Source organism: Barbatula barbatula, assembly GCF_947034865.1.
Source record: "Barbatula barbatula genome assembly, chromosome: 19".
In the NCBI taxonomy this organism is placed as follows: domain Eukaryota; kingdom Metazoa; phylum Chordata; class Actinopteri; order Cypriniformes; family Nemacheilidae; genus Barbatula; species Barbatula barbatula.
In genome coordinates, this window is record NC_136782.1 from 21,681,255 (window position 1) to 21,706,347 (window position 25,093).

A 25,093-nucleotide genomic window follows, 5' to 3' on the forward strand; every position below is an offset into this window, starting at 1 on the left:
TCAATCGTGCATTTATTAGGACGTGTCATGCAGACGTGAGATGATTGACAGCTGTGTACAGCAAATGATAGAGCTCTGAGGTCTGGGTGATTGTTGCTGATAGGCTCGCCCAATAAGTGGCGCCTGCACAATCCAATCACGTTTGAGAGGGAAAAAACAAATTGGTGGTTTCCGAGATTTTTCTTTTTCCTTTTTAGAAGTAACGTGTACTTACGGTTATGGATAGAAATGTAGCGGAGTAAAGAGTACAATATTTGCCTCTCAAATGTACTTGAGTAAAGTCATGAGTACTCCCCAAAAATTATACTCAAGTAAAGTACAGATCCCTCAAAATTGTACTTAAGTACTGTACTCGAGTAAATGTACTCCGTTACTGTCCGGCTCTGATAAACACTGACACCATAGAATAAGGGAGTGTTTGTTGGGTAGAGAGAAGTCTGAGGATTGATCTTGTGCTACCTTCTTTTTCCATCCAAAATTATGCGTGGAGAACTCTTTGAGTTTCTGCTGAACTAAAGGACTTTTTATTTACCACATTTTCTTTTGTGAGTACGGATTGGATTCTAGAGACAGTGAATCCAAGAATAGTCCACACCAGCAGCAAGGCTACAGCACATGGTCAGCTTAGTGACGCTGAGGACAACTATTCACTGAACATCATCTCAAGCAACCTTTTCTCATATGGAGGATTATAGGATTACTATCATTGCATCGCACTCAAATAACTTTAGGGAGCTTTGACTCATCACACCTTATCAAAGACAGGACATGGCAAGAGATAAGTTTGTTTTGTCTCGTTGAATCGTGCTTGAAGAGACAAAGACCTCCAAGATCTCTAACTCTATTTCTATTGTCTTGGGTTTTATTTTGACACATTTATTAAGCTCTGGTGAAGAAAATAAAACTAAAACAAGATGAGTTGTGTTTTTTGTTTTGTGAAGAGTTCTTTTTATCAGTACATGTCAAAATTAAGATGAACCCCTCAGAGTAACATCTTTAAACCAAAATAAGTGTTACACTTGATACTCTCTGGGTCAGGATTAAAAATACTGGACGAATGTCAAAATTATTTAAAATTTAAGATAATAAAATTTAGAAAATTTAGAAAGTGACTTATAGTTACATGGAATAAAACTGTAACAGTGAACTGAATGTTGTTAGTTTTACTTACTTCAGTTTTCTGGATTCTTTAATCACAGGCTGCAGTTTCACAAGAACTTTATCTGCTTTATTTTGAGATCCAATAAATGTATTCAGATCAAGATCATCCAAATACTGATCAGACATCAGCAACACAAAAACTAAAGCTGACCACTGTGAAGAAGAGAGTCTGGAGCGTCCGACTGATTCAGATTTCACATAATGTTGAATCTCCTGCAGCAGTGAATCATCATCCAGTTCATTCAGACAGTGAATCAAATTGATGGATTTCTCTGGAGACAGATTCTCACTGATCTTCTGTTTAATGTACTTAACAGTTTTCTCTTTCTTGTAGGAGCATCTTCTCCTGTGTGTCAGTAGATGCTGTAAGAGAATCTGATTGGAATCCAGTGAGAGACCCAGAAGAAAACGCAGGAAAAGATCCAGATGTCCATTTTTACTCTGTAAAGCTTCATCTACAGCTCTCTGATGCAGCTCACATAATGAATCCTGTTCTGGTGAGTTATGTTTTAGGTTATGTTTAGATTCCACTCTACCAATTATATAAGAGAACCAACCTGGACTTTTTTTATGGTTTTCTGTCAGTTTAGGACCTGCTCCAAACACATTTGTGTTGTTGTTTGTGATGGAGATGTGAGCATAAAGAGCTGCGAGATGTTCCTGAACGCTCAGATGAACAAAGCAGTAAACTTTCCCCTGATACAAGCCAAACTCCTCTCTGAAGATCTGAGAGCACAGTCCTGAGTACACTGATGCTTCTGCTACATCAATGCCACACTCTCTCAGGTCCTCATCATAGAAGATCACATTCCCTTTCACAAGCTGCTCAAAAGCCAGTTTGGCCAGTTTGAAGATCATGTCTTCATCATTCTTCTCATAGTCCTTCTGATGTTTGATGTTTGTCTGAATGATCAGGAAGTGTGTGTACATCTGAGTGAGAGTCTTGGGGATCTCTCCTTCACTCTCTGCTTCACTCAACATTCTCTCTAGAACAGTGGCTGAAATCCAGCAGAACACTGGGATGTGACACATGATGTAGAGGCTCCTGGATGACTTCAGGTGTGAGATGATTCTGTTGTTCAGACTCTCATCACTGATTCTCTTGCTGAAGTATTCCTCCTTCTGTTTGTCAGTGAAGCCTCGTACCTCTGTGACTCGATCAACACACTCAGAGGGGATGAGATCAGCTGCTGCTGGTCTGGAGGTGATCCAGATGAGAGCGGAGGGAAGCAGATTCCCCTTCATGAGGTTTGTCAGCATCACGTCCACTGAGGCCGATTCACTGACATCACAGAAGCTCACACTCCTGTGAAAGTCCAGAGACACACGACACTCATCCAAACCATCAAAGATGAACAACACTTTATATTCACCGCTGGAGATTTCCATTTCTTTAGTCTCTGGGAAGAACAGATGAAGAAGCTCCAGAAGACTGAGTGTTTGGTTCTTCATCAGATTGATCTCTCTGAAAGGAAGTGGAAATATGAGGTGGACGTCCTGATTCTCTTTCCCTTCAGCCCAGTCCAGAATGAACTTCTGCACAGAGACTGTTTTTCCAATGCCAGCGACTCCCTTTGTCAGCACACTTCTGATGGGTTTGTCTTGTGCAGGTAAAGCTTTAAAGATGTCATTGCATTGGATTGGTGTGTCCTCTGTTGCTGTTCTCCTGGATTGTGTCTCAATCCGTCTCACCTCATGTTCATTACTGATGTCTCCACTTTCACTCTCTGTGATGTAGAGCTCAGTGTAGATCTCATTCAGCAGTGTTGGGTTTCTCTCATGTGATGTTCCTTCACACAAACACTCAAACTTCTTCCTCAGATTTGATCTGAATGTGTTGAGGACTTCAGGAAGTTTAGACTCATTTCTGTAAAGTTAAAATAACAGATTATTACTTAAATTAGAAAACTAAATGCTCAGAGCGAGAATTCTTCACTGTTTTTGTCAGAGGAATTGTTCACTCATTCTCTCATGGATTACTCTTCCTTAGGCCATTTTAGATGTATATTACTTTAGATAAATACTGATGAATCATTGACAACTGTCGTAATTTTAACATTTTATGTAGTTTTCTAATTGTTGACGCTCCAAAATAAGATGCACACATTATATTAGTCCAATCCAAAGCACAGTGGGATCAAAATGTCTTCTGAAGTGAAACAATTGTTTTTTGTAAGTGTTGTGAGAAACAACATCATGTGTTGCTACAGCGCTTTGTCTTGTTTTTGTCTCTTTTAATCGTATCACTAAATGCTGTTGTAGGGACCTATAAAGTGACAAATATTCCTTTATACAAATATTGCAAATATAGAACATTTTATTTATAGTTTTCATTTTATAATGACATGAGGATGAATAAATGACAGAATGTGTTTTTTTTGCATGAAGTACTGTGGTGTGTTATGAATAATATGATTTACCTGAAACCAGATTTTTGTGGTTGATTCTTAGACGGATCAATCTTCCTCCTCTCACAGACGGGATCTGTTGTGAATCGTCTGGATGACACGATTGAAAAGCAAGAATCAGACACTTGAAAATAAATGAAATCATTATTAACTTTGTTAACTACAGTTTTTACACTGCTGTGAGAGTAAATGACCACTATGGCTTAATTATGATATTTTCATTAATACTAAGGTAACCAGACATCCCCGTTTCCTGCAGACAATCGTGGTTTTTGGTGTTCTGAAGATGTCCCTGTTTTACAGTCCAAAACAACCGGCTTGTTGATCGACCTCTTTAAGAGCAATCATGCAGATTTGACCACTGATCTAGGAAATGTTCTTGTTTTTTAATCTGGTCACATTAAGTTACACTGTGTGCACACATGTGGTTGAAAGTGAACAGTGTACAGTTCACACACGTGTCTCTCAGTGAGTTATCTGCTCTTTCTGTGGGAGCATCATTAAGGTCTTGTTCTTTAACTTCTTGTTATCCCAGCCACTCCCATGACTCGGGTCAACCTCTCTACACAGTTCAGCTCATCTTCCGTTAGCTCTTCCACGACAACCAAGAAACTCCTACAGATGGTTCAGAATGTGACGGCAAACCGAAGAGGGCGCACATCACACCCCTTGCAGCCGGGATCTTATTCAAAGCTCTGCCTCTCGTCTACACAACAACTACAGGCACAGCCCCAGCTTACCTTAACATACGGGCCATCCAGATGCTTGCATTCTGCTAATAAACAACAGCTAGTGGTGCCTTCTCATGCTCATTTCCCTGGACTCTTCCCCGCTGGTGGAACGACCTGCACACCCCTACCAGAGCAGCTGAATCCTGCTCGACCGTTTTCAAGAAGTATCTGAAGACTTTCCTCTTTCATAAACGACTCAATAACACTAGCACTTACTTTCTGCTCTGTCCATTCTTCAAAATAGAAGAAATGAGTGTAACTGTGTCTGAGCAAATAATGTTCAGTTTTTAATGCACTTGAACATTTTGTTCTGTTACTGTCATGACTGCTTCCATTCTTCCTCATTTTATATTTAAACAAAAGCGTCTGCTGTGGGACTAAATGTAATGAAAGTGTAAACAAACACTCAAGAAAAATCTCACATTAAATGAAATGTCAAATAATGTTCTTAATTGATATTTTATACCCAGGATTAGGTCTTGTATCTTCACTCTTAAACTTTAATGGCGGATTCATAGACCGGTCACTCTTCATAGACACACAGCTGAACTCTGGATCTGATCTCATCTGATCTACTAATCTATAACACACAACACATGACAGTCATTACTGTACTGAATTACTGTATTTAACAATATCTTATCTATTTATACCGTTAATATAAAAATATACTGTATTTTTGTGTATTTGTCTCAATGAGTAAATTATACAGCACTCATTGTTTTTATGTGTAAGAAAATATTAATAATCATGAAAATAACATTTCCAAAAAAAAACTTTCCATCTCATTTATAAAATAAATCATCAAATTAAATGTCAAGGTATAATAATGTTTTATTGATATTTTATACCCAGGATCAGGTCTTGTATCTCCACTCTTAAACTTTAATGGCGGATCCATAGACGCGTCACTCTTCATAGACACACAGCTGAACTCTGGATCTGATCTCTTCTGATCTACTGATCTATAACACACAACACATGTCAGTCATTACTGTACTGAATTACTGTATTAAACAATATCTTATCTATTTATACCGTTAATATAAAATATACTGTATTTTTGTGTATTTGTCTCAATGAGTAAATTATACAGCACTCATTGTTTTTATGTGTAAGAAAATATTAATAATCATGAAAATAACATTTCCAAAAAAAAACTTTCCATCTCATTTATAAAATAAATCATCAAATTAAATGTCAAGGTATAATAATGTTTTATTGATATTTTATACCCAGGATCAGGTCTTGTATCTCCACTCTTAAACTTTAATGGCGGATCCATAGACACATCACTCTTCATAGACACACAGCTGAACTCTGGATCTGATCTCATCTGATCAACTGATCTATAACACACAACACATGACAGTCATTACTGTACTGAATTACTGTATTTAACAATATCTTATCTATTTATACCGTTAATATAAAAATATACTGTATTTTTGCGTATTTGTCTCAATGAGTAAATTATACAACATTCATTGTTTTTCTGTGTAAGCATGTGTTAATAATCATCAAAATAACATTTCCAATAAAAAACTTTCCATCTCATTTATAAAATAAATCATCAAATTAAATGTCAAGGTATAATCATGTTTTATTGATATTTTATATCCAGGATTAGGTCTTGTATCTCCACACTTCAACTTTAATGGCGGATCCATAGACACATCACTCTTCATAGACACACAGCTGAACTCTGGATCTGATCTCTTCTGATCTACTGATCTATAACACACAACACATGTCAGTCATTACTGTACTGAATTACTGTATTAAACAATATCTTATCTATTTATACCGTTAATATAAAATATACTGTATTTTTGTGTATTTGTCTCAATGAGTAAATTATACAGCACTCATTGTTTTTATGTGTAAGAAAATATTAATAATCATGAAAATAACATTTCCAAAAGATTAATAATTTAAAAACCTTCAATCTCGTTAATAATATAAATGATCAAATATGTGAAGGTATAATCATGTTTTATTGATGTTTTATACCTGAGATCAGGCCGTGTCTCTTCACACCTAAAGTTGAATGTCGGATCCATTAGACTCTTCATAGACACACAGCTGAACTCTGGATCTGATCAACTAGAACACACAACATATTTATTTTGATTTTAAGTACATCTATTATCTGATGAACTTCTCATTAAAAATGTTTTTAACAAATATTAGAGAAATTGGTCACAAAATAAGGAGACGGTGCACAAAAAAATCAGCTTTATATAAACATTTAAATATATTAAAGATTTAATACGAGTGTGATCATGGAGCTTCAAAGGTGAATCTGATCAATCTGATCTCAACAACTGACACTGAATGAAAATGACACACAGACACAAAACCAAAGTGAATAAAAAGTCATTTAAAGTGTTAAAGAAAGAACTGCGTCACCTCGAGCGCACATTACTCACACTAACACATTATGAACGAATAACACACAAAACAATCTTTATAAGTAACGTTATCAAACAAAGACAAGAGATTATGAGTGAAATACACTACAAGACTTTTATAAACTAGACATCACGCACTTGAACATAGAAACACACGAACTGAGCAAATCTGAAAACTTACTGCAACAAGACCAGACTGACAATCTGAGCAAAAGTCTTTTGTGTATTTTAGACATGAATCGGTTCTTTAGAGAAACCCATAACCCTCAAAACTAACAACACAATGTTTTAGTTCTAGTCTGTATGTTGAGCTCAAGTTTAGCTGAAGTTCTAGATACTCTGTGGCCTTGCGAAGATAAACGACTGAATAACAGTTTTAAAAGCAATAAAACATCATGAACTCGACACTTACCTCGATTAAACTGTTATTAGATCCTCAAAAGATCCCATCAGAGTTAAAAAGCGACTTTACGCGTTATAATAAAACACTTTAATACTCGACAGAACTTTACCTGTTTTGAACAGGTGTTTATAAAATGGACGCCGGGAGAGTCACGTGATGTACTGCGCTCACTCTTTCACTTTCGATTTGGTTAAAAAATGGTTCAAAATTCATACAAACGTTTAAAATACGTCAACATTTCTTAAACCAACCCACCAAAAATAAAATATAATGTTTCGTGCCGCTTTCTTTAGCCCTGAGTGTGTTCAGGTGTTTGTCATCTTTAATCTTCTTTAAGCGCAGAGGAGCAACTGTGTCTCTGAAGATCTTCAGTGTTATTACTCATGCGAGAGATTTGCGAGGTTCAGGCAGATTATCAAGAAAAACACCTTTTATAGTTAAAGTATTCTACCGTGAGACAGTATTAAATCTAAAGTATGATTATGAAGGTGAGTGGGTCCTGACACATGTTGACTAACACCCCTGGAGTTAAGAGTGTCTTTAAAAGCCATTCCTAAAGCATCTGTATCATTATCTACATGGATGTTAAAGTCACCATCAGCAAGGACTCTTTCTGCAGCCACTAGTTCAGATAAGAACCACCAAATACTTTAATAATATCTTTGTGGTGGAGGCCTGTATATAATAGACAGGAAACATTTTAAAGATGTTTTATCATTAGTAAAATATTTATATTAATCTTTGGGGACAGACTCATTTAAAGTAATGTAATCATCCGGCTTTAGCCATGTTTCTGTCAGACAGAGCTTTATACTTTATGGTCTGTTATCATATCGATAAGTAAAAGTTTGTTGAAAGTGTGCCGCCTGTTGACAGGATCAGGTGGTGTTTAACAGCGCGACACAACGAGCTGCGTTTAATGGAGCATAATATATAAACACATCATATTATAATACTCTTCTTGTTTGTGACATTAAGTGTTTAAATCCTCAAAAACATGGGGTCTGTTGTCAAAACATTGCGCTCAGAATCAAAGCGTAAAGGTCACACAGGAATATGTGTATTTTATTAAGATCATGTTTGGCACGTGACAGCTATTATTTAATAACGAATAATATTTCCGTATTTCCAGACAAAATGACGCGTCCCGCGATTTGTCCCGTATTTTACATTGGTCCACATTATGCAGCATCCTATGGAAATCACCGCAACCGCATCGTGTGAAGACACGTCCTATTCTGCCCCTGATTGGGTAATACCCGCTGCCATCGTTGATTTGATGGTTAATCACGGGCACAGCCAATCAGTGTCAGAGGAGGGCGGGATGCCGCCTCGCCTGTTCTTCTTTTGGCAACAGAGAATCCACTTGAGACGATGGCAGAGGGTCCAGATACAGGTCCAGAGGCAGGTCCAGATACAGGTCCAGATACAGGTCCAGATACCCTCCGGCTCTGAAAGTTTCACAGCTGAAACGAAAGCGGCTGCAAAAATACAGACGAGAGTGGGAGGAGTCAAATACTTGGCTGGAAAGTGTCAGCGGCAATGAATATGAAGCCCATTAGACGAGTGTCGGCGAGTGTTCTCTGTGGCTCACGGTGGCCTGTCAGATGTGCGACAGCATCCCTCGGGAGAGCCACATTCACGAAATGCTGGAGATCACCGAAATCAGAGCAGCGTCTCACAATTCTTCATACCTCCATCATCTCCAGAGGCGGATAGTGTCATGTTTTTTATCACCTACATATTTGGATTGATTACGTTAGATTTCATATGCTGCCTATTAAGAAATAATGTTAATAATGTACATTAATCATGTTAGGGTATGATTTGTTTATTAAGGTTAAGTTGTACAGTCAGACACATAAGCATTACTTTAATAAGAGATAAGAGAAATATATTTAATACATATTTAATCAAAATATAGTACCTATGTGAATAAAATAAACAACTAGGCTATTTGTTATGCTTATCCAATTAAAATAATTGCATCATTCAATACTAGAATTAACAATAGACTATATAAAAACGGAATAAATAAATACATAAATATATTTACTTAACAATAATAAAAATGTGACTTAAATAAGAAATGTTTGTAGATATTATTATATCATTTACAGTTATTTAGGCATGGTTTCACTGTTTGGATGTTGTTACTGCAAACAATGACAACAAATTTAGCCAAAATCTTTGTTCACTACACATTATAAAATTACTCGAGTTAATTAGCAATTTCTTATCCTACTCCCCTCTATAGGTTACAGCAGCGGAGTTAACGCAGGTGTACCACACGGTTAAACACAACCTCAGCTATAATAGTGCTGACTGTGGACACAAGCTCAACCAAAAGATTCTGCATGACTCCAAAATCATAAAGAAAATGTCTCTTGGAAGAACAAAGGCAGAAGCAATGGTCAAAGACATCCTTGCTCCAAAGGCAGTGGCTGATGTTGTTGACATTTTAACATCAGGTAAACCTCTCCCATTCTCCATTCAGACGGATGCATCGAATAAAGGGAACAGGAAGATGTTTCCCCTTGCTGTACAGTACTTCAGGCCAGAAACTGGGATCTGCAACAAACTGCTTGATTTTGGAGAGAATGCAGATGAGTCAGCTGCTGGGATTATGGATTACATAGAACAATCCCTTAATAAATTTGGTTTATCGTTGGATCAAGTTACAGCTTATAGTGCAGACAATACTAATGTAAATTATGGAATCCATAACTCTGTCTTCACCAACCTAAAGAAAAAGCAAAAATGTCTGCTGAAAGGGAACTGCCATGCCCATATTTTGCACAACACAGTGAAGCATGCTCTCGACCAGCTCACTGTAGATGTAGAAAATGTTGTGCTGAAGGTCTATGGCTACTTCTCCACATCTGCCAAACGAAGGGAATCCCTCAAAGAGTTTTGCCAGTTCTGTGATGTGGAGTTCTGTGAGATTCTGCGACATGATACAACAAGGTGGCTGTCCCTCAATCCAGCCATATCCCGTTTTATGCAATCCTGGACTGCACTCAGGTCTTATTTCATCAGCCTGGTGGAAGAGTGTCCCAGACAGATCAGAGCTTTGTTAAAGCTCAGTGAAGCCTCAACTAAGGACATTTATTCATTTACATTTATTTTATTTTATTTATTTATTCATTTGGCAGACGCTTTTATCCAAAGCGACTTACAAGTAGTTTTTTTATTACAGTGACACATTACTGCAGAGCAATCAGGGGTAAGGTGTCTTGCTCAAGGGCACTTCAGTCATGACCTGCTGACACTGAGATTCAAACCTTCTGATCACAAACCCAACGCTCTAACCACCAGGCCACAGCTGACCCCTTTTATAAACACATCATACAGAAAACTGTACAGAAAAGTACAGAAAACTCTTGTTGCTACTCAAGCTGTAAACGTTGCTGCGTTATGAAATGACAGTGTTGTTCAACCATGAACTCCTTGCTTTGCTAAACCACATAGTTCTTATGAAGACTGTAAGCTTAATGAACACAAAGGTTTAGTTATGACTTTACTTCTTCACCGTTGTCTCTATGTTGCCAGGTTTTTTGTTTGGACCTGAAAATTGTAGCACCACTTCAGCTCAGTAATGTAAGTAAAAAGTTATCAATCAATTATTAAATAGCAGCAAAAAGTCAGTAATGAAATAACTGAAAAGAGTTCAGTGTTGTTTGCTTACAACATTCTTTAAAATATCTTCTGTTGTGTTCTGCAAAGTCAGTCATACAGATTCAGATTGACATGAGAGGGAGTAAATAATGAAAGCTATCCCTTTAAAACAACAGAAAATATATTGATATTTATAACAATACAAATAGTTGATTATTTAAAATAATAAATAAGAGGGAAAACTGCATGTAATAATAAAGTATAACTAAACACACACACACACGCGGATCTTGAAATGTGTTTAACTTTCACTTCAACTAGTTTACTTGGAACAAACCAAATGTGTTTTCAATAGAGTCCAGCGGTCTGAATAATAATAGTGAAAACTTACATACTGATCGACTATTAAAACCGAAATGTGACGTTTATATTCTATATTGTGATTAAACGTAGATACAGATTTAAATCCTATAGTGCAAAACTTCAATTCATCTATTTCTGTGATGACTCTCTTTTCTCAAACGCTCTCGTCATTATAAGGTCTATGTCGCCCTCTGCTGGAGAAACACTGTACACATCAATATAAAATGATACGTCACACCTCTACAAAGATCACATATGACCGAGAAAAAACACAAACTTGTCCCGCCGCTGGATTACAAAGAAAAACACTTTTTATCCAAAACAAACAAACATTATATCTCAGAATCATGACGCAACCACCTGTCAGTCATCCGTTCAGCGGACACGCCCACATTTCATGAGCTTCTTCTTCTTCTTTAATGTTTTATTGGCGGTTGACAAAGAACAAAATGGCGCCTTACCGCCACCAGCTGGTGTGGAGTGTGGATCAAAATGACTTTTGTTTTTTATTATATCCTATTCAACAAATGTGTTATTCTAAGATATTAAAATATACAGCTATAACATTCATTTCCAGAATTGTTTTGTTAAATATCTCCTAATATAAATTGCCTTAGAATCCTTATCTGCAGCCATTAATAGGACTTCCGCTTGAATGAACCGTAATCACCCTAATACATGTGACTATCATAAACACTGAAGTGGAAGCGACTATTATAAATGTATAAGATAGTAAAAGACTATATGATTACCAAACAAATAACCAATTAAAGTGTGTTCACCAAAGCGTCTTTAGCAGCTAAAATAATCATATCTGGTGCTATTCTGAACACGACCAGCTGGTGGCGCTTAACTGCGCGTTATTCCGGAGATTCGTTGGTTGGTGTGATTGAGAATATAAACAACAGTTAGTCTACTTGTTACTAGGATCTTATTTTGAAGAATATTACTTCATATGAAAAACCATTAATGTTAACTTCTCCATTGTTGTGTATGATGGTGGTTTTCACAAACTGGGTCACAGAAGAATGACATTTATATATTTTTACTATTAAAATGAATAAACAAAAGTTGATTATGGATACTTTTAGAGTCACTAAGGTACTTTTTAAACAATATATTTAAAACATAGACTTTAAAATCTATTTGATACCGGTGCACACAATTATGTACCGTAATGTGATGTGAATCAGCTCAATATACGCGAGGTCTCACTTCAAAACACTCTTGTGAGTAATAACATGTCATGGAAATATAGAGCAAGATCTGTACTGTCACACTGATAGTTTTTGCAGTGGTTTGCCGAACGTTGCTTTCTTTTATTCCTCTTATTAGTGAATCACCTGTACCGCACCAAAGGCAACGCAATGCTAATAATCTGTGACCTCTTTCAGCATCCACAACTTCTCAACTATTTTTCCTATTGGTTTATGGAACTGTCAATCTGCGGTAAACAAAGCAGATTTCATTACGAGCTTTGCTAAAGTTTCTGTTCTCTCTCTGAAACTTGGATCAAACATGAGGACACTGCGACACCGGCAGCCCTCTCCTATAGTCACACTTTCTCCCACAGTCCACACACATCAGGTGGAGGAACCGGTCTACTTCTCCCTAATGATTGAATATTCAAGCAGCTAGATGAGACATTTCTATAATCATATGAAATAAACTACTTAAATATGACATTTTCCTTTTAAAACAAAAGCTTTAGTTTCTCTTGTATTGAAACAGTATGTATTATTATTTAGTGAATTAAATATCTTATTTTTGAACTGCAGTCTATCTTTTCTCCAATGCTAATTAAAATAACAGCTAAATGTAGCTCTATGTAAATGAACGCGCTGTTGCTAATGTAAGTTTTGCTTTGCATGAAGCCAAATAATAACAAAAGAACAGAATCCACTGGTAATGGTGCTCCAGGTTTAACACCGGGATGGGCTTCAAGTCTCTGATGTGTACTTGCTTGTTATTATTAGCTATAAAACTGAAATAAACAACGGTGCTGAAAGATACTGAAATAATACATATTATATTGCAAAAAATTACCTTTTGTCTTTTTTAATCATTGACTCTTAAGAACTTTTTATTTGAGATCAAATTGAATTCAAGTTCTTAGATATTTTAAATGACTGAACAAATAACTTAATGACATTCTTATCCCTGAAAACACTTTTATTAAACCTTTAGACAAACTGTAAAAGAAAACAGTGCAGTAAAAAGTTTTGAAGCGTTTGGATAATGCACTTTAAAGATCTAAGAAAATGACTCTTATCTTTATTACTGTTACTTTATTTAATCGCCATGGCAACAATGTTCAAGTTATTCAAAATCCATTAGCATTTTATTATCAGTATTTTGGCATCATTTTGGTGTGAATTGGATCATTTTCCAAGGAGAACAACACATTTGTCTGAGAACAAATAGCTCATCCACATGTCGTGTGTGATAATATCTTATGTTAAATGCATCAGGTGCCTTTTGAGAACATACGTCTTGTTATACTAAAGTAGTAAAATAGTCATTGTTTCCAAATGAACATTGATAATAGAGCACAAAAGTTAAAGCAAAAATAAAATATGAAGCAAAGTGGTTTGTTCAACTAACAAATAGATGAGCAGAGACCAGCTGTTGCCTCAACCGTCACTCAAGCAGCGGAGTTAAAACATCACATTGCGTCACATTCTGGTTTTCTAATATCACTATCAATCCAATAATATTTATATTCAAGCATTATACACATATGGTCACAACATGACAACTGCTGCATATCGAACACTAACACTTTATGAATTTGAACATGTACATGAATTTATCCTAAAGAATCTGTCTGAGCGCATTGATCATATTGATGACATCTGTAAACTAGAAAGCTTCATATAAACCACTGGCTCCTGCACAATGTGTTTGGATGATAAAATGTTTTTCTAAGGTTAAAGTGTCTTGTTCCGCATTATGACCAACAGAGGGCGATGTTGACTCTTCAACATCGATTTGGGTATTTTTTGTCAATTCAACACAGAAACCACATCAATCTAAAAGATGTAACAGCGATTTAACATCAAACACTTTACACCCAAAACACTTGAGTACATTTTAAAGCTGTGAAATCAATGAAATATAATGTTTAAATTGTGTAAACGAAACTAAAAATGAAGTAAATCTGAGTAACCTAAACATTTCGATTAGAATTGACCAAACATATTGAGTTTATATCAAAAATATGATCTGCTAATTTAAAACTCATTTTTACATCAAATTTAAATAATAAAAGTCACTTTTAGAGAAATGAATTGTTGGATGTTTAAACTATTTCTTAATATGTTCCACTGAAAAAAATCAACTAAATGATTTTGAAAGATTTGATGAAGTTAATATAACTGTTATTTTGTGATGATTATATTTGAGATTGTTATGAGCTTTAATGCAGTTCTGCAGCAGTCAGTCTGAATGTAAAAGTCCTCTGCTTGAGAGGATTCCTGAGAAATGAATTGACTTATTTCATGTCGTTCATTATTTTAAGTTGAAGGGATTGTTCAGCCATAATAAACTGTCATCATGTATGTATATGACTTTCTTCTGTCCTTTGAGAAATGTGTCCATACAATGGAAGTCAATGGGCTTCAGTGTTGTTTGATTACAACATTCTTTACATTTACATTTACGCATTTTGCAGAAGCTTTTATCCAAGCAACTTACATTGTATTAAACTATATATGTATACATAGGTATCTGCAATCCCCTGGGATCAAACCCACAACATTGAGCTCTTACCACTGAGCTACAGGAAAGCTTCAAAATATCTTCTGTTGTGTTCTGCCGTCATACAGGTTCAGATTGACATGAGACGGAGTAAATAATGAAAGAATTTGCATTTTTAATTAAAAAATAAATAAGAGGGAAAACTGCATATAATAATAAAGTATAAATAAACACACACAACTTTCACTTCAACTAGTTTACTTGGAACAAATCAAATGTGTTTTCAATAGAGTCCAGCGGTCTGAATAATAATACTGAAAACTTATATACTGATCGACTATTAAAACCGAAATGTGACGTTTATATTCTATATTGTGATTAAACGTAGATACAGATTTAAATCCTATAGTGCAAAACTTCAATTCATCTGTTTCTGTGATGACTCTCTTTTCTCGTCATTATAAGGTCTATGTCGCCCTCTGCTGGAGAAACACTGTAAACATCAGTTTACATACAGATCACAAACATCCTCACAACAGCTGAAAGCTGTGAACTAAACCTAATAAAATCATATTTCTCTCACATTTCACGAAGGTGCAATAAGACGTCAGTAAGTAAATGCAAAACTGAGCGCTTGTATATTGAAGTTGAGAATTTAAACAATAAATCCATGTACACTAAGATTACACTTCCAGCCGCTGTGTAAACTTGTACATATAATAATCTGAAGCACTGATGGACATTAATCACACTGTGACTCATTCATGAAATATGAGTAAATTCAGAGTAAATTCAGATTTCATAGTAAAATGTTTTAATGAACTCCAGTCAATCATAAACACGATCTCATTCACGATTAGTGTGAAAAAGGACGACCCTTTTCAGAAGGATAAAACTGGCTGCTCGAGAATCAGCCAATCAGGAGCGTCAATGTGCCCAGCACCAGCGTGCGGAAGGAGACAGTTAAGTTTCGGTTTTCGGGAAAAGTTTGGAAGAGAGCGTTGGTGTTTAGAGACTGTGAAGTTTTATATTTATATTTGTTCTGATACTGATCGTACTCATTTGCGAGTTTCTAGAACTGTGTGCGTGCAACTACCAGTGAGTATACTGAAGTTTGTTGTTATTTTCACCTCAGATTGATGTCGTGGCATGTTGATTATCATCGTATAATAGCGGAGCTTATTTAGCAATGCTAGCGGGTTTGATTCTTATGGATGCTAATAACTAATGAAGCGTTAATCTGCAAGCTTAACATGTCTTAATTAAAATAATGTCTTTTCTCCGTTGTTCATGCACAATGTGTAACATTGTTTGATTTAAGGAGCAACTTTGCAGTTAATACCTATTTCATGTTCAGCCAAACGTAGTATGTTATATTGTTACCGTTATTGCGCAGCTAATTAATCTTTGAACAGATATATATTATAACTGTATTTTCTAAGGTTGCATTCGCTTGGATGCAGTGTTATAATAAATGCTTATTACTATAGTCATACATAACAAAAAGAGGATTTAATCTTTAATTGTTTTGGTTAATTATAAACCTGTTAGGCATGTTATAACTATTTAACATTTACTGATTTATGCCTGTACCTTTGTTTCAGAACCACACACACCTTCATATTCAACTCTTTATTCTAATAAACACCTCAACGAACATCTTGTCTGCATTCTAATCGATGCTCCCTGGCGGCCATAAACCTTTAAAGACCAGTCAAATTATACAGTCCTTTCCAACACCAAAACATTTGGTCCTTCGAGCCGGATACAGCGTGGCCACCGTGGGATTGTTTTAGAGATGTTTTCGGATCAGAATACACGTCCAGTAGATGCCCGACCCCGCCGAGAGATCCGACAACCAGCCTGGATGGAAGACTATAACATCTCCCTCCAAACATTGCCGCCGCTCTCTCGTTTGCCTCATCAACCGGCTACCCTGTTAGAGCAACAGCAGCCCTACAACAGCATGGTGAGATTCCCAGAGAGACAAGCCAGGATGACACCTCTCACACCACCACTGCAGCATGAGGCCAGGAGTGCTATGCGGGGAGCCGAAGCTGCCTATCCACGTCAGTTTGATTATACAGAACCCCTCTTTCAGAGTACGCCAGCCTCTGCCCAATCAAGACCTGCCCCAGAAACAGCGCCGGAGGTCCTTGAAGTTCTTTATAAGCTGAGGGAAGATAATCAAAGGCTGCAGCAACAGGTAATGGACATGCACAGGCGACTTGACGGTCGTACGCCCGTTCCAGACCTATCAGTGCTGCGACAGCCAGCCCCCTCTTCTTTTCCTACATCTGCCTACCACCAGCATGACATAGATCAGGATGGTGGAGCGTACCAAGCCATGCCAATTCCGCCACCAGTGCACGTTGGTGCTCACACTCTGCCTCTGGATGACGATGACTGGCCACCGCCACCACCCCCAGTAGCAGACAATGTCTGTCAGCCACCATCACAGGACCTTACGGCAGAGCTCATAACAGCACTGAGAGACCTCAGGATGACACGTCAGCAGGAGTTCCCCAATCACCTCGATTCCCATTATCCAGTGGGTGGTGGGCAGACACCAGAGTACTGTGTACCCTACACCCCACGAAGATGTGAGTCGCTACCCGAAGAGCTGCGACCCTCACACCACCATGAGACAGCGTACCGCGGGCCTAAACCCACAATCCCTGCATTCACTAAAGGGGATCCGAGACAGTTCGCCAGGCTTAAGGTCGCTCTTGAGAACCTGCTGCCTGTGGACGCTACAGAGCGCTTTAAATACCAGATTTTGGTGGACCACCTGGTGTATGAAGAGGCTCTTCTAATAGCGGACTCATACACTAACTCACTACAGCCCTATACTGACACTATGAAAAGTCTAATCGAGCATTATGGACAGCCTCACCAGTTAGCTCTCAGAAAAATAGCTGATCTAATGGAGGCCCCTAATCTTGCACGTGGTGACTCCAGTGGGTTTAAGCGATTCGCCCTGACAGTAAGAGCACTCGTGGCAATGTTAGACCAGCTTGGGGAAAATGGGAAGACTGAGCTTCACTGTGGTTCACATGTGACACGGCTGCTGTCCAAACTGCCCCATGATATACGGGCGGAATTTAAGAGGTTCCTGTACCCACAGCGTGTTACAATACCAAGCCTATTGCACTTTGCTGACTGGCTTGACTACGAGCTGAAGGTGCAAGAGACGGTGTACGAGCCTCTAATCGGTGAAAACAAGAGCAGAGTAGGACCCAGGACAGAGCGCCGCGACACTAGGAGTGGCAAGAACACCAACATCCTGCATACCACAGACCACCCTGAGAGCACATCGACAGCTAAGAAGGCCTTACCAAGCGCCAAGCAGCCAGAGAGGACAGCATACTGCCCTTACTGCTCTAATACGCAACACTTCCTAGATAAGTGTGCAAACTTTGCACAGCTAACAATGGAACAGATAACAGCATGGATCAAGACCAACAAGAGGTGCTGGCGATGTGGTCGCACACACCAGGCCGCACAGTGCCGCCTGAAAGTTACATGCTACAAGTGTAAAGGGAGACACCTGCAAGCTTTGCATGAAGTGAATATAAAACCTGTAACTGAGGATACATCCTGCCTCGTCAGTACAACCAATGAAGTCCTGTACGTGGACAGGCGGGCGGGATGCAGCCAGGTCCTATTGAAAGTTAGTAAAGTGCTGCTGCGCAACGGTGAACACACTTTGGAGACATATGCTATCCTTGACGATGGGTCGGAGCGTACTATTCTTCTCCCCGCAGCAGCGCAAAGCCTGAAGCTTACTGGTGAGCCAGAAAAGTTGATCCTAAGAACTGTTCGGCAGGATATCCAGGTTTTGCACGGCACTGCAGTGTCGTTCTCCATCTCCCCAGTAGACAATCCAAAGAAGTCCTTCAATATCTACAGAGCATTCACTGCTGAGCAACTGGGTCTGGCAGAGCACAATTACTCAATGACGGCACTTCAGAGGAAGTACAAACATTTAAGAGGCCTCCCTCTTCAGACGATTAACAGAGTGCAACCTCTGTTGCTAATCGGGTCAGATTATACCCACTTAATCACTCCAGTGGAGCCTGTGCGTTTGGGACCTCGCGGAGGACCAGCTGCCGTGAAGACAAAGTTGGGTTGGACACTTCAGGGGCCCACCAGGTACAGCAAGCAGCAGGCAGCATCACAGCAGTGCCTGCACGTCTCCATCCTTTCACCCACTAACGAGCTTCTACAGAGTGTAGAGAGATTGTGGCAGCTGGATGTTCTACCATACAGGAGCGAAAAACTTGTCACACGCTCCAGGCAGGATCAGGAAGCTGTCCGCATGCTGGAGACGAAGACCACAAGAGTAGATGTTGACGGAATTCGGCGTTACGCTACTCCCCTCCTCAGGGTAAAGAACATGCCACAGCTTCAGGCACCTAAGGAAGCTGTGCTAGCTAATCTCCGAAGTACGGAGAGGCGCCTGTTGCGGGACCCTCAAAGAGCAGCTGCATACTGTACAGAGATTGGAAAACTAGAAAAGGCGGGCTATGCAGTTAAAGTGTCAGAAGAGGAGCTGAGCAAAGCAGCCGAGTCCTGGTTCATCCCACATCACATGGTGAGCCATAACGGTAAGAACAGGATCGTGTTCAACTGTTCCTTTAAGTACAAGGGAGAAACCCTTAATGAGCTGATGTTGCCTGGGCCCACTCTAAGTTCCAGTCTACTCGGTGTACTGCTGCGCTTCAGAGAGCATGCAATTGCTGTCAGCAGTGATATTAAAGGCATGTTTCATCAGGTGAGGGTGCTCCCAGAGGACAAGCCGTTGCTGCGCTTCCTGTGGCGAGATCTGAAGACAGAGGAACCACCCAGCATCTACTCATGGCAAGTCCTTCCATTTGGCACCACATGTAGTCCCTGTTGTGCAACCTTTGCGCTGCAGAAACATGTGCTTGATCACAGTCAGCCAGGTGAAGACGTTCGAGTGTCCATAGAACGATCCTTTTATGTGGACAATTGTCTGCAAAGCCTCCCATCGGTTGAAGAAGCTCGTCACCTAGTCGATAAACTAACCTCACTGTTGGCTACAGGTGGATTTGAGTTACGCCAGTGGGCCAGTAACACCCCTGAGGTCATCAGCCACTTGCCCAAAGAAGCAAGATCTGAGAGCAGCGAGCTGTGGCTCAACGAGTCAGGAACTGACCCACAGGAGCTCGCCCTGGGACTCCGCTGGCTCTGCAATTCAGACACCTTAAGGTATAAATACCGTATGATGGACCAACCCACACCCACCATGCGAAATATATACAGAGTCCTGGCACGCCTGTTCGACCCACTGGGATTTATAGTCCCATTCACAACGCGGGCCAAGGTCCTGGTGCAACACTTGTGGGACAAACAGAGAGACTGGGATGACCCATCACTACCTGAGGATGTGCTGCAGTCATGGCTGACATGGGAGGAAGAATTACAGCATCTCTCACAGATTATACTGCCTCGCTGCTATGTGAGCCCTGGGATGAGCACTTCAAACCTCCAAAGAGATCTACACATCTTTGCTGATGCGTCAGAGAAGGCATATGGCTCAGTGGCCTATCTACGGACGGAGAGTTCACACGGCTGTGTGGAGGTGTCTTTCCTGACTGCTAGATCCAGAGTGGCCCCGAAGAAGCAGCAATCAATACCCAGACTAGAACTGTGTGCTGCCCTGACAGCGGCACAACTAGCTGCACTACTTCAAAGAGAGCTGACGGTGAAGCTCCGCAATGTTACCTGCTGGACAGACTCCACAACAGTACTCACATGGCTGCAGTCAGAATCATGTCGGTATAAGGTATTCGTGGGAACCCGTGTAGCTGAAATACAGGAGCTGACTGATGTCCGGGCCTGGAGATATGTGGATTCTGTCAACAACCCAGCTGATGACATAACCCGGGGAAAAACACTGCTGGAACTGGCTGGTAAGAACAGATGGAGGCAGGGCCCTGCCTTCCTACAAGAGTCGCCTGAAGCCTGGCCTACACAGCCAGCCACCGAGGTGACAGAGAATACTGCTGAGCTGAGAAAACCCACCGTCTGCTGTCTCACTACAAGCATACAGGTTTCTCCATTACCAAATGCTGATCAGTTCTCTTCGCTCAGAGCGTTGATAGAGGCATTTGCCAAATCCAGCTCTGTGTCAGCAGGGAGCCCAGTCAGTCTTTCTGCTGATGATTATCGAGAAGCAGAGAGAGAAGTATTGAGACAAGCCCAGCAGGACAGTTTTGCTGAGGAGCTCAGTCTTTTGGTACCGGTAAGCCAGTAGCTGCCAATAGTAGGCTGATCTCCCTAGCACCAGAGTATGACGAAACCTTGAGACTTATCCGGGTAGGAGGAAGGCTCCGCCGCAGCGACCAGCTAGAGCCAGATTCCATTCATCCAGTGGTCCTGGACCATCGGCATAAAGTGACCCAGCTCATCATTAAGAACATGGACAAGAACCTTCGCCATCCAGGATCAGAGCGCCTTTTTGCAGAGCTGCGGCGAAAATACTGGATTCTGCATGGCCGTGAAGCGGTTAAGCGCCACCAGCACTCCTGTCCGGACTGCCAGAGATGGAGAGCCTCTCCAGTCGTGCCCAAGATGGCAGACCTCCCACAGTCCAGACTACAGCTGATGAAGCCCCCGTTCTTCTCTACGGGCATGGACTGCTTCGGGCCTTTCACAGTGAAGGTTGGCCGTCGCCATGAGAAGAGATGGGGCATACTATTTAAATGCCTGACAACGCGCGCTGTGCACGTGGATGTTCTGTCCAGTATGGACTCAGATTCCTTTCTGATGGCCCTCCGCCGCTTTATTGCGCGAAGGGGTAAGCCAGCAGAGCTCCGGTCTGACCAGGGCACTAATTTTAAGGGAGGTGAAAGAGAACTCCAGGAGGCCTTCAGGTCATTACAACCCACACTCCAGGCTCATCTGGCTAAACACCAGATTAGGTTTAAGTTTAACCCCCCAGGAGCACCACACTTTGGAGGAGTCTGGGAAAGGGAAGTGAGGTCTGTTAAAGCTGCACTGAAGGCCACCATCCAATCACAGGCTGTCCCTGCAGAGGTCCTGCGGACAGTACTTATCGAAGTGGAGGGGATTTTAAACTCCAAGCCACTGGGGTACGTATCAACCGACGTAGCTGATGCTGACCCTGTGACCCCCAACTTGCTCCTTATGGGGCGGCTCGACCCTTCTTTACCACAAGCTGTGTATTCGGAGTCTGAGCTCCTGAGTCGCCGCCGCTGGAGACATACTCAGGTGCTGGCGGACCAGTTTTGGTCCCACTTTATACGACACTATCTCCCGACTCTCCAGACTCGTTCCAAGTGGCACAAGGACCCTGCACAGTTGCAAACTGGAACCATAGTGATGGTGGTGGACCCACAGCTTCCAAGAGCGCAGTGGCCTTTAGGTCATGTCACCGAGGTTATTCCAGGAACTGATGGGAGAGTCAGGACTGCAGTAGTCAAGGTCAAGGACAAAATTTACACGAGGCCTGTCGCCCGCCTTGTCGCTCTACCTGCCATACCAGACACTGATACGGTCAGTCCTTCTGAGTGGCAAATTTAGTGTAACAAATTTGGGGGCAGCTGTGAAAAAGGACGACCCCTTTTCAGAAGGATAAAACTGGCTGCTCGAGAATCAGCCAATCAGGAGCGTCAATGTGCCCAGCACCAGCGTGCGGAAGGAGACAGTTAAGTTTCGGTTTTCGGGAAAAGTTTGGAAGAGAGCGTTGGTGTTTAGAGACTGTGAAGTTTTATATTTATATTTGTTCTGATACTGATCGTACTCATTTGCGAGTTTCTAGAACTGTGTGCGTGCAACTACCAGTGAGTATACTGAAGTTTGTTGTTATTTTCACCTCAGATTGATGTCGTGGCATGTTGATTATCATCGTATAATAGCGGAGCTTATTTAGCAATGCTAGCGGGTTTGATTCTTATGGATGCTAATAACTAATGAAGCGTTAATCTGCAAGCTTAACATGTCTTAATTAAAATAATGTCTTTTCTCCGTTGTTCATGCACAATGTGTAACATTGTTTGATTTAAGGAGCAACTTTGCAGTTAATACCTATTTCATGTTCAGCCAAACGTAGTATGTTATATTGTTACCGTTATTGCGCAGCTAATTAATCTTTGAACAGATGTATATTATAACTGTATTTTCTAAGGTTGCATTCGCTTGGATGCAGTGTTATAATAAATGCTTATTACTATAGTCATACATAACAAAAAGAGGATTTAATCTTTAATTGTTTTGGTTAATTATAAACCTGTTAGGCATGTTATAACTATTTAACATTTACTGATTTATGCCTGTACCTTTGTTTCAGAACCACACACACCTTCATATTCAACTCTTTATTCTAATAAACACCTCAACGAACATCTTGTCTGCATTCTAATCGATGCTCCCTGGCGGCCATAAACCTTTAAAGACCAGTCAAATTATACAGTCCTTTCCAACAGCAAAACAATTAGCATAATCCCGCCTACGAATCACAGCTACGCAAATGACGTAAACAGGAATGATGGAATCCTCTGGACTTCATTTTATAGTTTGGCTCCCTTATATTGAATAAATGTATAAGATAGTAAAAGACAATATGATTACCAAACAAATAACCAATTAAAGTGTGTTCACCAAAGCGTCTTTAGCAGCTAAATAATCATATCTGGTGCTATTCTGAACACGACCAGCTGGTGGCGCTTAACTGCGCGTTATTCCGCGTTGGTTGATTCTCAACCTTTTGCAACTCATGGCCCACCAAGGACTGTTTAAAAATGTCCGAGGACCACCTTTCCAAATATGATAGTATGAACACAGAATATTGAAAGAGTAGGCCTACATATTCTCTGCTGTTCATCTTTTATGTCACAGTAGCAGATTTAGTCAAGTCAGATGAAAACTGTTGTATAATCACAGATTTATTCCTGAACAATAACAGTGCAGGTCAGACCAGACCGGCTGTTCTGTGTTCAAATGTGTCTGTAGTTTAACACACTGTGTCTTCGGCTTAGTCTCAGTACCTGCTCTTATAAAACCACATTTAATGTGTGTAATGTAGACGGCTGTGATGGAGGCAGTTTTTATATTTAATGGACAAATCAACAGCGGCTGTGCGGTGGTTTGGGAAATATATATGAATTATAAATAATATTTATATGATTATATTTGCGTAGCAACCACATGGCGAGTGGGAGAGAAATATGGACCCTATTTAAATACTTGAAATATACTTGAAATTGAAATATGATATCTGAAATAAATGAGGATGAAACATCCGCCCATGTACCAATTAAACCAATATATAAAACATTTAAATCAGTAAATAATGAGAACTTAAATGATTAAAGTGAAATATTAAATAAAAAAGATCTTGTTACAGTGACAACTTCTGTCAATCACGTATAAACCCTTACAGTCCTTAACAACTCCATCTGAAACAAACTGTTTAAACCCACCTTGGCTTTTCTATTCGGATTGCCATAAAAACGTCACTTTTTCCGACTCGATGATGGAAAACTTACATGTTGACATCGTCCAGATTAAAATGTTTACAGCTGCAATAAATGCGCGTTCAGAAGATGCGCACATGAGCGCAGACGCACAGATGTCTTGTGACGTGATTGGACAATCAATCTGAGGTTGTGACGTGTTTGGTTTTGCGACTTTGACTTTCAGATAACTCATCTTAACTCGACTTTAGTGTTTCTTTAACGTGTCAGTTCATAAGACTTATTAAATCATCACAAAACAACTAAATGTGTTAATTTAAAAATAAATACAAATGAATGTGGCGGTAGTCTACCACTGTCTATATGGCCCAGCAGATGGCGCTCCGAGGCGCATTAAAGTTGAGAATCACTGACGAAGAAGAAACACAACAGTGTTTGTCCCGCCTCTTCTGCACTGTGATTGGACGGCTGTGTAAACAAGGACAGTGACGAGCTGAAAGTTAAAAAGTAAACAAAGATAAAAGAACTCGTGAAATATTATTATGACACAAAGAGCATCAACATGCAGAGTCATCGGTTTGTGTAAAACAATACAGAACGTCACGTGAGGTGTAACGCACTATTCACACGTGTATGGAGCAGCTGAACATTTTCATGGATACGACAATTTACGTCAAAGCGACTTTACGACCGATTGACACAAAGATCGTTTTTTCTGCTCGTGTTTCATGAATGAGGCCCATTTGTGTTTGGTTGTAAATGTACTGAAAGCTCATTCTTGAACCTTTAAATCTCAAATCTTCCACAGGGTTATTATGGCCGTTGCTCAATA

General features: G+C 39.9%; 2 protein-coding genes across 3 annotated transcripts in view; one reads left to right on the forward strand and one right to left on the reverse strand.

Moving 5' to 3' along the window:
- The window catches only part of LOC306908490 (NACHT, LRR and PYD domains-containing protein 3-like), a 92,462-nt gene extending 85,180 nt beyond the window's left edge, over positions 1-7,282 (reverse strand). The window contains exons 1-8 of one of the 2 annotated variants that reach the window (XM_079481407.1): positions 7,127-7,282; positions 6,314-6,406; positions 5,948-6,034; positions 5,536-5,649; positions 5,152-5,265; positions 4,767-4,880; positions 3,582-3,659; positions 1,172-3,028 (exon numbers count right to left, since the gene is read on the reverse strand). In XM_079481407.1, the coding sequence (XP_079337533.1) occupies positions 1,172-3,028; positions 3,582-3,659; positions 4,767-4,880; positions 5,152-5,265; positions 5,536-5,649; positions 5,948-6,034; positions 6,314-6,375 (2,426 nt within the window). In that variant the 5' untranslated portion in view covers positions 6,376-6,406; positions 7,127-7,282. The remainder of the gene's footprint in view (positions 1-1,171; positions 3,029-3,581; positions 3,660-4,766; positions 4,881-5,151; positions 5,266-5,535; positions 5,650-5,947; positions 6,035-6,313; positions 6,407-7,126) is intronic. The other variant, XM_079481409.1, reaches the window with a different exon arrangement.
- The window catches only part of LOC306908485 (uncharacterized protein), a 236,329-nt gene that overhangs the window by 112,586 nt on the left and 98,650 nt on the right, over positions 1-25,093 (forward strand). The gene's annotated exons all lie outside the window — the stretch shown is intronic.